The sequence below is a fragment of the Fulmarus glacialis genome, unplaced genomic scaffold, assembly GCF_000690835.1.
Source record: "Fulmarus glacialis isolate BGI_N327 unplaced genomic scaffold, ASM69083v1 scaffold41896, whole genome shotgun sequence".
In the NCBI taxonomy this organism is placed as follows: Eukaryota; Metazoa; Chordata; class Aves; order Procellariiformes; family Procellariidae; genus Fulmarus; species Fulmarus glacialis.
In genome coordinates this window covers 9,450-26,378 of record NW_009217002.1, presented here as the reverse complement: position 1 = coordinate 26,378, position 16,929 = coordinate 9,450, and the positions used below count along the sequence as shown (strand labels likewise).

The 16,929-nt window shown below is 50.9% G+C and overlaps 1 protein-coding gene across 1 annotated transcript in view; it reads left to right on the top strand.

Moving 5' to 3' along the window:
• Positions 1-664: 664 nt before the first annotated feature.
• Positions 665-16,929, top strand: part of RHBDF1 (rhomboid 5 homolog 1 (Drosophila)) — a 22,339-nt gene continuing 6,074 nt past the window's right edge. Inside the window, exons 1-8 of the mRNA XM_009579504.1 lie at positions 665-751; positions 2,966-3,129; positions 9,387-9,600; positions 11,388-11,594; positions 12,310-12,432; positions 12,594-12,754; positions 15,016-15,267; positions 15,898-16,009. Coding sequence (XP_009577799.1) covers positions 665-751; positions 2,966-3,129; positions 9,387-9,600; positions 11,388-11,594; positions 12,310-12,432; positions 12,594-12,754; positions 15,016-15,267; positions 15,898-16,009 — 1,320 coding nt within the window. The remainder of the gene's footprint in view (positions 752-2,965; positions 3,130-9,386; positions 9,601-11,387; positions 11,595-12,309; positions 12,433-12,593; positions 12,755-15,015; positions 15,268-15,897; positions 16,010-16,929) is intronic.

The window sequence follows — 16,929 nt, the reverse complement described above, 5'->3', positions numbered from 1 at the left end:
ACCGCTCTTAGTTCAGGATTAGTGCCAGTTCTCTAACGTTCATGCTATACTTATATTACTCTGTGCACTATGTCGTGTTTCTAGAAAATGACTACATTTAAAAGAGATTAGAACCAGCAATGAGAAATGACCACTTGCTAATTGCTAAGTAGTAGTTAGGTAGGAAAGTGTGGCGCTTGGCTTTGGGTGGGCAAGGGTGCCTGTGTGAGTCATAAGCTGTTTTTAGAGGGAGGTCAGTGGCTTTTGGTACTGCAGTTACTTAGCTGGTTGGACTGGATCCAGATCTCATTAAGATTTAATTCATGACTGGTTCTTAAGGAATCTGGACCTCACAGTAGTCTCAGCAAAAATCTTAATGGGAGGTGACTCTCAAACTTGTGACTGTGGTCTCTGGCACCTGGCTGGAGGTCCTACGTGCCTTAGAAACACGCCGTCTCCTCGAGTGTCTGGTCCTGGCTGACCAGGGCGGACACAAGCTGTGACACCTGAACCCTCAGGAGAACCTTGGGAAGTCATCCAATGTGGAGCTTGGGTCCCATCAGTCACAGCCTGGAGAAGGGCCCTCTGCTTGGCCCTGCGGGCATGTACCATGTCAGGGATGAGCCTGGCTCCCTTCTGACTGTGATTTCTCCCCTCTCCTAGGCCTAAGGACAAACGTGGGACGATGTCGGAGGCACGACACGACAGCACGAGCAGTTTACAGCGGAAGAAGCCACCATGGTTAAAACTGGACATCCCGGTGCCGGTGCCCGTGTCGGTGCCAGAAGAGCCCCAGCCTGTGCAGGTACAGAGGCTGGGGGTAGGAGGGAGGGTCTGCGGAGCCATGGAGGGGGTGTGCAGAGCCCCACTGCGCTGAGAGCATGCCTGTGCCTGTGGTCTCCGGCAGTCCTGGCTGAGAGAAAGGCAGCGTGTGATGGCAGGTCACGAGGCCGCGTGAGAAGGGACAGAGCCATTGGGTAAATTTATGATCAGTAATTAACTCCCCCTTGAAGGGGATGTGGGAGGGATGAGGGTGGGTTGCTGATGTGCTCAGATCAGTGGATGTGATGTTTGGATGTGGGGATTGTGAAAAGTGTCCTGGCTGGGGGATGTGGGAGTGAGGTATTCAAACAAGCATTTCTTAAGGGGACTGGAGGAGTGAAGGGTTCCTAGACAAACATGCGGGCCTGGAAGTGCTGGAGCTCACACTGAAATGAGCGGGGAATGGATCTGACTTGTGAATAGCCAAGGTAATGACAGGCTTTCATCAGTAACAGCAGAGAAAGAACAGTTACTGGCAACACAAAGCTGTTACCAGCATGAGGAACATAAGAAAATCATGTGGGATGAGAAATAAGTAACATTGAAGAGTGGTGAAGTAGAGATGGGGTGATAGGTTAATAGGAACTGTGCAAAGTATGAGAGTAAAACATCTGTATTTGTGCTGGGAATAGGAAGAATAACAGGAATTTCTGCTACAAGATGGCAAAAACTCTTGTGTACGGGTGAGACCCGGGTAGGATGATTGCTGGCTGCTTGTGTGACCTTACTGCAGGAACAGAGACTGCCTGCAGCAAAGGCAGAGCCGGAGGGTTCTTACTGCCCAGCTCCATGGGTGGGGTGCAGTGCCTGGGTTCAGTTGCTTATGTGAAAGAATGGTTTAGCCATCAGAGAAATGGCGGGTTATATAGCTTCCCTGGAGGGGAGCTGAGGACAGTTTGTCTTAAGAGGGAACTTATGTTGAGCTTGGAATAGCAAAGACTGGCCTCTTTGCCATTCTTTGATCCAGGGACTAAAATGCACTTCAGTTATGTGACAACTTCTGGCAGATAAATCTTGGTCCTGGTCTTCCCTTGGAAGGAAAGTGATCAGGGTTCAGTCTGCGGGGATTAGAAGTGGAATGCAGGGTTTTAACAGTGCAGGTTGAAACCTTCCAAATCATTTATTTAAGGCTTTGATGGATGTTCTCTTACCTGAAATCTCTAAATCCAGCTGGGCACCTTCTGGAGAGACACTCTGTGCTGACGATGGAAGCTTGTGGAGGTGATGTTCTCTGGAGGTCCAGTGTGCGCAGCGCAGGCTGTCAGGATAAGAGTGCATAATGGGTTCCTTTGGCTTATAACCTGAGTATCTATGCATTGTTTTCACTTAAAACATAACAAAAATGTTAAGATTAGTGGAAATTATTAGCTTTCTGGGCTAGAGGGGCTGGAGTAACAAGTAGTCTTGAAGCAGAGGCAGGGTCTGACCAGAGAAACAGTTGATCAGAGCTCCACTTGCCAGAGGGACAGTCTGCTTAGCATTTTACAAATGGGAGATGGTGTCTCTGCCAAGCTGATGAAAAATTAATCCAGAGCAGCCCTGGGGAGGCAGTTGTATGAGCTGAGAACAGTCTGGTGAGTTGTGTCATATTTGGTAGGTGACATTCAGCCAAGACATGCCAGGAGCTTTCAGACCTGAGTGTCCAGACAATTAGGTTATGAACAAAGCTGATGTGGCTTTCCCAGCTTGCTTAGCCTGCACCAGGCAGCAGCTACAGCATAGACCCACCCACAGCTCTTGCAGGCTTTTAATGCAGATCCAGAGTCACTTATGAAGCAAATCTCGCTTACTGTGCTTCTGTTCACCTTGTGGAGTGGTCTAGGAGTGTGTGATCTGGGTTCCTTCTGGCTAGAAAAAAGCCAGGAGGATATGTTGCAGGAGCTCAGGTAATACACCCCATCTACAAATGGACATTGGTCCATGGGCCAGGCTAGAGCCAGTCTGAACTGAGACCCACCGCAACACGCAGATGCTGTGTCCTTGATGCTAACTGTTCTGTTCTGCAGAGCCTTTCCTGGCTAACATAAACACAGTCCTTGTTAGCCTGATTTTTGCTGCCCAACCACATGCATCCAGCTTGTGGTTGGGGTGTTGGGCGGCTGTTGAATTGCTAACTAAATGTTTCACAACCTGACTGGCTGGCTTTATAGAGCATCACTATGAGAACACTGACTCCCCTCCTGCTTTTTCTTTGCAGCCAACAAGACGTCAGGCCTTTCTGCGAAGTGTGAGCATGCCTGCCGACAACACCCGTGTGCCCTCCTTGCCTAATGAAGTGAGGAGACCGGTGCTACAACGACAGACCTCAATCACCCAGACCATCAAGAGGTGAGACACTGAGTTCATGGAGCCTGCTTTAGTGGATTCTGCCATCCATTGCCATCCTTTATTTGTGGATTTATGGTCCTCTGCTTGTCCCATTGCTTGGCACTTAAGTGACATGCTGTCAAGGCAGGATTAGGTTGTCTCCCTTGTTATCTATCATGAGGTTGCAGAAGAGGGTGGGTGCAGATAGGTCCCCAATATATAAGCCCAGTGGTGCTATATAGCCTGTCTTTAGTAAGTGAGGAGACAAGTGCTGGGAGGAAGATTGTGGTGATCAGGACAATGAACGGTTCTTGCCACTTGGAGACAAATTTTCACTGCCCCCATGCCCTGGGGAGCTGGCTGTTTTTGAGTAACAGGATACCTCAGGCCCTGATGTTTAGCTGAGACGGTACGATGTGGTCTGCTGGGCTTGCTTTGGTGCGGTATCTGAGAGCATATGATTGCTGGGGCAGGCAGAAGCCCATCCTGAGCAGTCCAAGGCTCTCAGCAGCTTGGCTCCTAGCACTAGCTCATTGGCAGGTCCTTGAGATGGTTGTGGGGGGTGATGGAGAGTAGGGAGAGGCTGCTACGGTCCTGTCCCCCATGCCTGCACAGAGGGTTATCACTTGTCCCCATGACCCAAGGGTCTCTGAGACACGGCCACACAGCTGGATGCTCCTTCCCTCCCCATGGCAAAGGCCTATCCCAGTTTGTCCAAAGGGAGTGGCTCTCCCAGCTGCTCTCCTGAGATGCCTGGCTTGTATCCCTGGCAGTGTTTCAGGCCTGCCTGGATCCCAGGAGCATCCCTGGAGCTCCACAGGTCAGGGGCACTTTCAGCCAGCCAGGCTTCGCCCACTCACAAAGAAGCAACTTTCCAGCCATGGGAGAGACTGACCTCCCACGCACTGTTTTCCTTTGCCTCAGATGTTCCCCAGCTGCCTTGGTGGTGAAGCTCTCCCACAGCAGCTCTCTGTGATCCTGTTTCTTGCGAGGTTAGGAGAGCTGAGCCATGAAGCAGTGTCTGCTCTCTTCAGGGCTGTGGGCAGCTTCTGGGCCTGCCTGAGGCTGTCCTTGCACACCTAGACTGCTTCTTCCCTCACCTCCCTGCCCTTGTCGCGCTCCTTGCCAGGACAATTAGGCAAGGATAAGGGGATATCCTGGGAGAATGCTGCAGAGGCCCTGACAAGCAGCACTGTGTGGGAGGGTCAGGGTAACCTTCTCTCCCGGAGGTCCTCACAACATGCAGCTTGTGTGGGGGGTGGAGAGGTTGGGGAACTGCAAACCACATTGGTGCTGTGGGAACAAATTTGCCCCCAGTGCTACTACCCTATAAGACAGACAAGACATATGAAGCTACAGTGAGCAAAGAAGGAGTGCTGGACAGTGGTGGTGAAGCTCCCACACAGGGAGGAAGATGCTAATGTCCTGCCTAGCATCGGGGCAATAGGCAGACACGTGTGGCCATTACACCAACAGGCCCTGTGACATGTCTTCCTTTTGCCTGCCCAGGCTGTAATGGAAGTGCCAAGGCTCAGGTTGGTGGCTGCGTCCCTGCCTGTGCTTAATGGTCTGTGTAGGCATTTTGTACCTTGGGAGTACATGCGGTCCCACAGGGAGTGGCCCAGAGGTGCACAAATGGTTTTGGAAGTCCTGGGAGTCTCCTGCTCGGAGTATGTATGTGGGGGGGTTCAATGCTATTTTGCAGTGCTGAGTTGTCTCATGCAGGCGGTGGTGCAGCACGGGGGTGGTCAAGTCTCTTCCTCCTGGAGGACTCGCAGCTTGTGGGCGACTTCTACAGAGCGCTGTGAGGTGTGGGTAGGAGAGCAGGTGTAGCAGTGGGAAGGACTTTCCAAGGGGCAGAACTGCAGGAGATGCACACGTGACATGACGTGACACTAGCAATGGAAGTATGAAATAAGTGGATCAGAAACAAGGACAGGGAACTGGAACGTACCAAGGAAAGGCCTAAAAACCTGCACTCCGTTTAGCAGAGCTAGGGATGCAATGGAGAATTGAAGACCATGCATCCATAAAGGTGTCTTGGGGACTTGTTTTGTGAGTCCAGGGAGGCTGACTGCCAGGTTTTCTGCTTAACACAAGCCCCCAGGATGCACAGAATGTGAAACTGTTCTGGCAGCAGGACTCCACACCATCTTATTTCCTGGGGCTTGGAGGATACAGATCAAGTGTGAGCCTAAGGTCAAGCCTGTGTGGTCCAGAACATGGCATCGGAGTGATTCATGTGCCTGGGTATAGGCATCTAACACCACTTCCAGTCTCCCAGGGTGTCTGAGATGTCCATGCAAGGCAGCAGATGTGGCACAGATAGACTTGTGCACCAGGCAAGATCCTGCCAGGGTCAACCAGAATGGGCCCAGGGCACTTCCAGTGGCATCAGACACTTTTATCTAAGCAGATCATATCTTGGCCTGCTGACACCTCCATGGTTTCACACACCGGTGTCCAAAGCTAGCCAGTGGGATCTGTAGCTGGGCAACTGGGCAGAATAAGGCAGATCACAGAGGTCTGGGGCTTGAGGGGGATTGCAATATCCCTGGTATCTTCAAGAGCAACAGGAGACGGACATCAGAGGTTCAGATACGATCATAGAGTAGTTTGGATTGGAAGGGACCTTTAAAGGTCATCTAGTCCAACCCCCCTGCCACGGGGTTGGACTAGATCTTCAACGAGATCAGGTTGCTCAGAGCCCCGTCCAACCTGACCTTGAATGTTTCCAGGGATGGGGCATCTACCACCTCTCTGGGCAACCTGTTCTGGTGTTTCACCACCCTCGTTGTAAAAAATGTCCTCCTTAAAACTAGTCTAAATCTCCCCTCTTTTAGATTAAAACCATCACCCCTTGTCCTGTCACAATAGGCCCTGCTAAAAAGTCTGTCCCCATCTTTCTTATAAGTCCCCTTTAAGTACTAAAAGTCCACAGTAAGGTCTCCCCGAAGCCTTCTCTTCTCCAGGCTGAACAACCCCAACTCTCTCAGCCTTTCTTCACAGGAGAGGCGTTCCATCCCCCTGGTCATTTTTGTGGCCCTCCTCTGGACCCGCTCCAACAGGTCTATGTCTGCACCAAAAGGATGCACCAAAAGGATTCAGCAGCCTCCTGCGTTCAAAGATGATGGTGTGTGGCTTGAGTTTGGTTGTTTCTCTTAGGTCACACTCTCAGCTGGAGGCCGCTGTCATGTGCCGGTGTGGCACAACTGCTGCCGATGGGGCTACAGAAGGAGTCGGGGAGGTGTTGGATGCAGGTTGCTGCTCCCTTCCACAGCCCTGCAGCCTCCTTCCCTTCAGCTCTCTTTTCTTTGCAGCAGACAGGTACGGTTTCAAAGGAGTCAGACCCTGCCCGTTCATGGGCACCGGGTGGGCAGGAGTTCCCTGAGAAAGCGGCAGTCCCTGCCCCGATCGTTTTTCAGGTACTGGTAGCACTGAGTGTGAAACCCACCCCTGCATGTGTGTGCAAGGGCTGTTGTGAACTGCACAGATTCTGGCTGTTGCTGGGACCACGTTGCCTTCCCAGGGCTGGCCAGGAGGCCTACAAACAGGCGGGAGTGAGAAAGTTAATGTGTGCTTCTAACAAAAAACAATTGTCACTCCTACTAAACATGTAGGCAGCTGTCAATAAGTAGCATGGACTAACAAGCTGTCCACCCACCAGCCTCACTCCCTCCTGCCTTTCCTAACAAGCTGTCAACCTCCTGGTGTTCACCGTAGCTGGAATATCTCCCCAGGGCAGCTATAGCGCAGCCTGCCTTCACTAGCATCAATGCAACATGTGGCGTATGCATATGTTGGCCCTGAAGCCTCCTTGGGGCAGAAGGGGAAGGAGAGGAAGCAGCACCGAATAGATGCTAGTCATGTTGATCCAGACGGGGCTCAGAAGCCGGTGAATGGAATAGAGCATCTTTCCCTGTTGACATCATGGCTTTTTCTAATCGAAATGTGACTGTCTTCTTTTTGAGGTGGAGGTCTTCATTTACTTAGCACCAAGGAGATGAGCCACTCCGGGAGTCCAGGGCACAATGGCCCATCGACCACCACCCCGAGGCTGGAGCTCAGTAAACTTTTAAATCAAACAGACTATGTGACTTTGTGTGTGGCAGGGACTGGACCTAATGCCCAGGATTCCATTCCTGTCCTACCTCCTCACTGCTACCCTTGGCCAGATGTGACCCTGGCACTGTGTCCACCTGGCGACTGCTTGCGTTTGGTCTTGGGCTTTCAGGGCTGGTTAGCTCAAGGCGGCAGAAGAGCGAGAGCTGACCTCTGACGTTGGTTCGTTGCTGTTACAGTGCTCCAGGGAGTCTGTAGGGCGTTCAGCATCTTCCCAGGGCGCTCCAGATACTCTAAACTCTGTAGTCAGCTCTTCTGGACTATCTTGACTATGATCAGAGAGTAGCTCTTTACCCTGGCCCTGGACCAGTAGTGGTCTCTGGCAGTTCAGGAGTGGTCCTCGCAGTGCAAAACAGCTGTGGTGTTGCTTGTCCTTCCAGGCTAGCGAGAGCACAGTTTCAGAGGGCTCTGAGGCGCTGCTGTTGGCGCAATGGGCCATTCATCAGCAGGCTCGTATGGGCACAAAAGACTCTCAGTCCTCTCCATTTGAGGAGAGACCCCATGTACAGGCTTGTCACCCAAGGTCACCTTGGTGTTGAAATACTGGTTACGTCAGTCTGTAAGAAGCCCTCCGAGTTGTAAGACTGTTTTGTGGCGTGTGTTGTGCCTGTGCATCTGCATGGCCAGAGCATTACCTCTGCGCTATAGGCTTGGTTTGTCTGTCAGGCCAGGTGCTGACCCTAGGCCCTTCCGCTCTGAACGGAGACAAAGATTGCTCTGACGAGATGTGGGTCCATGGGAGCAGAGCAGTGCCCTGAGACATGCGCGTAGCCCCGTCTCTGGGGTCTGGCCCCTGTGGACTCGCTGGAGGCATTTGGAGATGTTTGGGTCAGTGAGGTCAGGTGAGATCTAGCAATGGCCCACGTGATCTCACGCCTGCTGAAGGGTCTGTTCTGGATCGTTGGGAGAACGGAAAAGGCTGAGGGCAACGCATGGTGGTTTGCATCTGGAGGTTTTAGCTGGAAAGGCTGTGGGTTTCAAATTCACATCTTTTTACGTGGTGGCAGGACACCTTCACCTGTTGGTTGATGGTATTTTTGCTTGGTAGGGTGCAAAACACAGGACTAGTTTCCTGTCTCCGGTGCACTGACTCAGTTCCCCTGTGTGACCTAATTCGAGATTTAACCCGGTGTATGTTTTAATACTCCCTTTGTGATCTGTGAGGTCTTGCTTCTCAGCAGCTGGGAGTCCTACCCCTGAGCAGGGGGTCTGAGGCCAGGGTTTCGGGTTTGGCTTTGAAGGACTTTCAGGTTTCGACACCTGGGCCAGACAACTGTAAACTGACACAGCTTGTCATCTTCTGAGGAAGGATTAACGGCAGTGGGAAAGGCTTGGCAGGGCTGCGATGATCTTTGTAGGTTTAGGGTACCAGCTGTCCTGCAGTATTTGAAGTAGGTTGTTAAGTCTGACTTATGCTGATCCCTCTCTGCCTTCCTTGGGATTTTGCTTCTGATCCATGCTCTTCTGTGACAGCAGCCACTTAGCAGCAAACCTACCTCATGGCTGCAACCTTGCGCTCCTACTTCTGCAACCAGCAGCTTACAACTGTGTGTGTCTGCCTTAGCAGAGATCAGGACCACAGCAAACATTTGCCATTAATGTTACCATTGAGGAGGATAGAAACCCTGCAGCATGAGATGGAGAAGTTAGGGATATCCTGAGAGTGTGGGGGGAGGCTAGGAGAGAACATTCTGGTGGCTCTCAGGAGAAGCTACAGAGCCATGAAACAGTACAATCCCACAATGGGGACCTAGAGCTGGCCTGAAGATGGTAAGTGTTTTCAATAGATGTTTTTTAAAGAAAAAAAAAAACCCCACACCTTTCACCAAGTTCTTTTCTGAATTTCTGTTCCATCTCTTTTTCTTTCTTTTTCGAAAAACTCAGAGCAAACCATCCTTTACACACAGTGAATCTCTCCTGTCATTTTTCCTCTGTCTTAAGAGACAGAATGCTGTTGATGGTTGAACATTTCTGGCCAGCATCTGTCAGGTTGCTAAAACAAGCTGAGGACAGGCTGCGAGGTGCTCGTGGGGAAGAGTTCTGCCTGTCTTTGAGTTGGGGTGGGCTGGAAGTGACCGTCAGGGTTTTTGTCTTCTCATTTGCGTAGTCCAAGCAAACATAATGCTTCTTTGCACTTGTATGCTGGCATCTTTCAGAGGCACAGCGGACTGGTTTGGGGTGAGCAAAGACAGCGACGCTACTCAGAAATGGCAGAGAAAGAGCCTCCGCCACTGCAGCCTGCGGTATGGGAAGCTGAAACCTCAGGTCATCCGGGAAATGGACTTGCCCAGTCAGGACAATATTTCTCTAACAAGCACAGAGACTCCTCCTCCGCTCTATGTCGGACCCTGCCAGCTGGGCATGCAAAAGGTGAGTAACCTGGGACAGAGTCAAGGCCATCGTGAGTTTCCTGCACGGTGTCTTTACCACTTTGGCAGCTGTGACCTATCTGCGGGCTTAGTTTTGCCTGAACATGTCTGGGCTCCACGCTTAGACACTTCTCAAGTCTCAGATACAGTTTGGCAGACTCCCTCCTTCAACAGCCTTTCTTGTTGGCTGAGATCTCTCAGATGTTTTGGTGATAGGCTCAGAGACGTGTTTGTCGTGTTGTGACTATGGTGGTGATTAGATGGGTGCAGCATGTCCAAAAGCTCTCAGCTTGGGCTTTTTGCTGCCATTTTCAAGGACAAAATTCTGTTGTGCACAGAGTGGCCAGTATCCTGGATCCAAATATACAGTAACAGGCCTGGTATCACTCAGGACACTTGCCTAGTGGATCTTTGTCCCAAGCAGAATGCAGGCAGTAGCACAGCTACTGTCCTCATAGAAGCCTGGTTATGTTTTAGGACTTTGAAAAGTGTCTCTTGCATCGGCGGCACTAAAGCTCTGCTCATGGGTCCTCAGAAAGAAACGGTTTTGAGTGCCTGCAAAGGGCATCTGGTAGCCCCCTACTCACTACCTTCAAGTGTGACCCCAGGGGAGTCAAGAACATCCAGTTACCAGCACTTCAGAACTAACCCACAACATCCCACCTCTTCCCTTTGCTCCATTCAGCGATAGTAATCGATGTGGTTGATTACTGTGCATTAGTGAGCACCACTGCAACCTGGGCAAGTGGGGGAACAAATTCCTTCCAAAGCAGGTTAGTCTGTGACCTGAAGCCTGGCTGCATCACTGAAGCAGAGGAGAATATTGTGCATCTTTCAATCAAGTTTCACCTTGTTGTGCTCTTTCCTGTTCTCTTACTAGCTGAAGTGTCTTGCAGTTAGTCTTTGGTCACAGGAGACTTAGAAGTATTGTTGGGCTCTATGTGGGCTACATTAAATCAGAACATGATATCAGTAGGTGTAAGCCTATAAAGCTTCCTGTTGAGTGTGCAACCGTGGATTAAAAAAAGCTCGTAAAACATTAGGATAAAGCATAGAAGTCTTATGGAAACCACAGCTGTGATGATGTAAGGACAGAGGCAAGTTTGTAGCTGAAGGCAATATTTTCATTAGGTTGATTCGTATGTTTGGAAGAAGTGAGAGCTTTGGCCTGAAGAGTCCCAAAGAAGGACTTGCAGCTCCCGGAAGCTTGTCTGCTTTTTCCAGCTGTTATAACTTAATTAATGGAAGCAGATGTAAATATACAGTTAAGCTTCAACAGAATACTGTTTAAGTCCTGGGCTGTCCAGTATCAGAAAGGAAACTAGCTGGAGGAAGAGCATGGCTGTTTTCAGGGATTTCTCAAACTCCTGTTCAGACAGCACATTCTCTGACTGTAGAGCTCAATGGCACAGGAGATGAATGAAACCAAGAGCTTAGGAAGGGCTGAAGGAGGTTTGGAGTCTCCTGTGAACGTCAGGAACATTCTGGGTGAAAATAGTCAATACCAACAAAAGAAAAAGGAAAAAAAAAAAAGAAGAAAAAAAAAAAAAGGGCAGGGGGAGAGGCTTGAGGACTTAGGTTTGAGGCTTACAACTAGGGCTTAGCTTGCAACAGGTTATTCTGTATCTCCCTATTGTAGAATTGCTTGTTGGTCTGTCCAGCCTGGTTCTTGGTCAATCCCAGGAGCCAGGCCACCGTCATGGTCTCAAGATGCTTGCTTGGAGGGAGGAGGACGTGGTAGGGAAGGGTTTGGGGGTGAATGGACTGAATGGCTTCTTCTCTCGGCAGATCATAGACCCCTTGGCCCGCGGCCGAGCTTTCCGTATGGCTGATGATAATGATGGCTGCAGCATCCCCCACACACCGATCACGCCAGGCGCCACGTCGCTCTGCTCCTTCACCAGCTCACGCTCAGGGTTCAATCGCCTCCCACGACGGCGGAAACGGGAGTCTGTTGCCAAAATGAGTTTCCGAGCAGCTGCAGCTTTGGTGAAGGTACTGTCTGTGGGAGGGCAGGGACCAGTCTGGCGGCAGGATGGGGCTCTGCCCTGAGAGAAGGGTGAGAGGGAAGGAGCTGCTGAGCAGAGAGGATGGGGGAGAGCAGTGGTGTAGGGGAAGAAACCAAGCCATCTTCTGTTCTGTTTCAGCCATGTGTCTAGGAGGCAGGATTTGAAAGAAGCAGGGATGATGGCTAGGTTTTGGTACAGGTCTTGCTTTCCCTTTATTGGCCTGGGGGCTTTGATTCCCACAGCCAGCAGCCTCAGAGTGTTCCAGCAGGACCAGTTCAGCCTGCCTGGACCTCTGGGCGGTCCATCTACACGTGGTCAGCAGTCATGGAAGAAGTACGAGAGGCTCTTACTATTGCAAGTCTCTTCATCCTGCCACGTGTCTGCTCTCCTGGGTCCAGTGACCTTTTTGCTGTGTCCAGTACCACCACTGCGGTTTGGTCAGAGACATTGTACAATACGTGGTAGAGAAGCACATTGCAAGCCTCACCCACACGGGAAGTGGGCACTGTGGATTGAGAAGTGGGGTAACACCTGTGAGTCTCACCAGGAGGTTGTCGCACATCAGCAGGTCCGCTGTGCTCCACACATGAGCGTGAACCAGCTCAGCACTTGGTCTCTGTGTGTGCTGGCTGGGGTGGCTCTGCATGTGCCTGGGGTTCAGGTTTCTGGCAGTGACTTGATGCCACTTTCTCTGGCTACAGGGGCGCTCTGTGAGGGACAGCACCCTGAGGAGAGCTCAGCGGCGCAGCTTCACCCCAGCAAGTTTCCTTGAGGAGGACACGGTGGATTTTCCAGATGAGCTCGATACTTCTTTCTTCGCTCGGGTGAGGGGCAGGGCTGTGGTGTGGTACTGGCCCCAGAGGCAGTGTGAGACTCTAGGTCTGGCAGGACTGTGCGTTGCAGAAAGCAGCACTGCTTTCTGCCCGGCTGGTGTCTCAAATGTGATGCTGGCTTCTTCTGAGGGGAATTCTGTTTCTCTGCCCAGGAAGGAGTCCTTCATGAGGAGCTCTCTACTTATCCGGATGAAGTGTTCGAGTCGCCATCGGAAGCTGCAATCAAAGATGCTGAGGTGAAACCTCAGGATCAGACAGATCTCACAGGAGGTGCCTTGGACAAAAATGAGCTTGAAAGAAGCCACTTGCTACTGTGAGTATCTTCCTGGAAGCTGCCAAAGCCTAACATGGGGTGGCGAACCCATTCAGAGTGGGACCTCCTGCATGGGGGAAGCCAAGATCTGAGTGCTGTGGGTGCAGAGCTCAAAGAGCAGTGCAGTGATGGGTTTTCTTTAAACCCAGCTTAAGATCTCCTGCCCCAGCTACCCAGGCATGTGAAAGGTGACTCTGAGGCTACCTCTGCAGTCTCTCCAGCAACTTCCAGCCTCACGTGATGCATTTTGGAGACTGTATCATGCCTTGAGGAAACAAAAGACGCTTTAAATCAGCTGTGAGGATGCTGGGGGCCCAGCCTTCGGCTATAGAGAATGTAGCAAAGATGAGAAGACTGTTGCCATTGCCACAGTCACCAGGAGCTGTTGTCTTGCTCCAAGGAACGGTGTGAAGCATTGCTGAGTGTCGAGCTGGGCTACATTCCTCACTCGAAACGAGAGAAAGGCGTGGCACCGATGCAGAGAGCCCTACAAATATGTGGGTGGTACTGTATTGTATGCCTAGATTTTTTCCACCTGAGTAACTGGTACTGAGTAATTGCTCTGTGTCGTTTCCGAGTCAGCTCTAGCTTAGCTGGCAGCTCACCCCAGCAGAGAGCTCCGCTGGGTGTGAACATGGAGCAGACAGGGAGGTCCTTGTTGTGGTTCTGCTGCTCACGGCCCATCTTGCTGTGTTGGCGCTTTCCCTTCAAGTGTTTCCAAGAACTTGACTCAGTCTTAACATAAGTGGAAGCAGCAAATGGTGGGAGTTTGTTGTCACTCCTCTGAGACGGTCTCAGTTTTCTTGGCTCCATTTGGATCTCCTTAAATAGTTCTATTGATTGAGGAAAATACATTGCTTTCACACTTCAGAGAACTGTTATCAGAATCATAGTCGGGTGTCCTTTTAGGTGGCCAGGTGTTTATTTTGGCATAGGCTGATAGCCCAGCACCGGAAATATTGGGAAACAGCACGTCCGTAACACAGAAACCACTTGAACTCTTGGGGCAAGAGCAGGCTGCAGTGGAATCTGCTCTTTCTGTTGGAGAAGGACTTCCCAAGAGGAAGTTGGGACTTTCAGCTTTATAAAAATGCATCTTCTGCAAGGTGCAATATTGAAAATAGCTAAAGTTTGACAGCAGTGGTTTTTGCTAAAGAGGTTCAGATTCTCCCTCATCCTGTTCCTTGTCCATACTTCAGAGCTGTCATGATCTCTCCAAATGCTCTGGTGATCTTTCAGAAAAAAGTTTGCCAGCTGGTTTCTCTGACCACTTCTGATAACCATTGTCTTTGTGCAAAGGGGGTCGTTTAGGAAGCCAGAGGAGGTAAACTAGACAAGAGCGCATGGCAGGGACATGCCTAGTACAGTGCTAGGCAGTGAGTAAGGGTGAAATGGTAGGTAGGATTTTTTTTTTGGTCAGGGTCTGAATGCTGCAGACCTGACCTCCAGACTGCTATTTAAGAGCAAAGACATACAAAAAACATTTGAATACGATGGAGACTTACAAAGCAGGTACTATTCACCAGTAGCTTGTGCAACGTTCATCACATACTCCATTTTGGTAAAAAAGCCTTCCTTTAGACAGTAATGCTTGGGATTTTTATTGTGTTGTTGAAGCCTAGTTTTGTTGTTCTCTCTCATTCTCTGCATGCATCGGTGCAAATAAAGGGAGGAATGGAAGACAGATCGTGAGAGGTAACTGGCACAGCTTGCAGCATGTGACAGTGTCACTTTCTTGGTCTGGGAAGCTGCTTGGATTCCTGCTCTTCTCCTCTGTCCGATTTGGTGGGCATGGGGGTTTGACTTGCCAGTCCAATCACAGTAAAGTGCTTCAAGGGTGGGGATTTCCACTGCTGGGCTAAACTACACTTCAGTTTCATAGCAGAGTAAGAGGAATGAAGTAGAAGAGGAAATAGATGTGCATGAGGCTGCAGATGTGCCCAGCTGCAGCCTCCCCATTTTAGCCTGTTGCTGAAACACTTCTTTAAAGCCTTGGGAGCTCCTCGTCAATGGGGCTTAGTTTGGCACAGCTGCCTTGTGCCACCTTCTGCGTGTAGTCCTGTGCTTTCATCAACTGGCGCTGTGTAACTCTTTGAAATACAGCTTCCACTTCAGGGCACCTTGTCTGCCATGAGCTGCTGCTCAGCCCAGCTGTGGTGGGACAGACAGAGGGTCTGCTGACACCAAAGACCAGGGAAGGGCTGGTCCCCATTGCTGTGCCATGGAGAAGGAAACCATTGCTGTCCTGCTTTTTATTGCAGTCCACTAGAGCGAGGCTGGAGGAAGCAAAAGGATGGGGCCCTGGCACAGCCCAAGGTCCGCTTGCGGCAGGAGGTGGTGAGTGTCAGCCCACAGAAGCGTGGCCAGCGCATCGCCGTCCCTGTCAGGAAGCTCTTCGCCAAGGAGAAGAGGCCGTATGGCCTGGGTATGGTGGGGAAGCTGACAAACCGTACATACCGCAAGCGCATCGACAGCTATGTTAAGCGGCAGATTGAGGACATGGACGATCACAGGTGAGAGCTGCAGTCATAGAAGGGGTCCCAACAAAACTAGGGAGTGAGTGATTGCTGTTGCCCCTTGGTGACTCAGGTTGCTGCCTCGGGGTGGTTGGGTGAAACCTGCTGCTAAGACCCCCCAGTCTGTATCCCTGAAGTACAGTGCAAACTGCAGCAGAGAGCAGCATGTTAGCATCACCGTGCGCTGGGAGCACACCCTGCTCCTCAAGTTGCTTTGGGTGTCTGTATCTCTGCTACCTGGAGGCACTGCAGATCTCTGCCCCACCACCACTGTCCTATGATGAACAGGAAGGCTCAGGTATCCCTGCCTCTGATCATTCCCCTAAAGTTATTATTCCAGACACACAGCACGCTTTGGCATCAGGCTTATGTGTTGTCATGGATGTTTTCTTGGGAAAGGGTGGCTTGCCCAGTGTAATGGGGGAGTCAGAGTAAACAGGGTCTGTCTGCCAGCAAGGCCTTAGGTCATTGCCTCCAGTCTTGTGCATCCCTAGGTGATCCTGGCCCTGTACCCCAGATTCTGCCAAGGTCCCTGGGGAAAAATAGCAGCTTTCCTCCTGTGTTCTGTGACTGGATGTAATGTGCCTGGGTTTCTGCCTCTGATCTTTTCCCTTTCCCTCCATCCAGGCCTTTCTTCACTTACTGGGTCACCTTTGTGCATTCGCTCATCACCATCCTTGCTGTGTGCATCTACGGCATTGCCCCTGTGGGGTTCTCACAACATGAAACTGTTGATTCAGTAAGTAAATCCCCCTGATTTGCGTGGAGTGTGATTGTGTCTCAGCCTTCAGCTGCTGGCTCTTGTGTTGTAGTCTTCAGCATATTGGCTACTTGCGTGAGGCCTTGATGGCCGGCTACTGGGCATCCAGCCTTGGGGGGCTGCCTGCAACATCTCTGTGAGCCCCCATGCCGCCTTTTCTCCCTCCTGCAGCCACTTTGCTCTTGACATCAAATTATATCCGGCACAAAGCATGGTGGGCTCTTTGTAGGCTCCTGTTGTGTCTGTGCTGGGAGCCCTTTCAAACAACTTGTTCCCCTCCTGGTGGAGACCAGAAGGATGTTCATGGCAGGGAAATATTTAAAACCTGAGTTAAGTTTTTGCAACAGTTGCAGAATTTTGCTTCTGCCAGGAGCAAAATTGACCTGTCTGACTTTGAGAGCTGATCTTGAAGCTGTTCGTAGCCTTCTCACGTGTTGTTAAAGGTCTCTGGGGTACATATCTCTATAGCCACATCCCTGTTCCATGTAGGGGATGCCCTGGGGAGCTTCTCGCCTACATGTCTGACAGCTTTCAAAGCACTGTCACCAGCCTACGCTGCCGGCAGGTGCTGCCTATGCTTCTGAGCTGTGTGAAGCTTTTTGCAGGCTCTCAAGCCACTCCCAGGTCTCCAGGCCCTGGGATTTCTTGAAAGTTGAAGTAGCCAGAGATAGACATTTTAAATGAAATCTTAAGATGAAGGTGCCTACGCCTTGATGGGGGTTTACCTGTGATCCTGGAAAAGACCAGTTTGAGAACTGTGTGCCCAGTCATTGGCTGTGGGGATTTCTGTTCGTTCTGGGTGCTGTTTTCACCAGCCCCTGCTGCTTGCCCTGCTGACCCTGTGGGCAGGAGCTCATGGGGCTCTCGCTTTCTCTCCTTGCAGGTCTTGCGAAACAGAG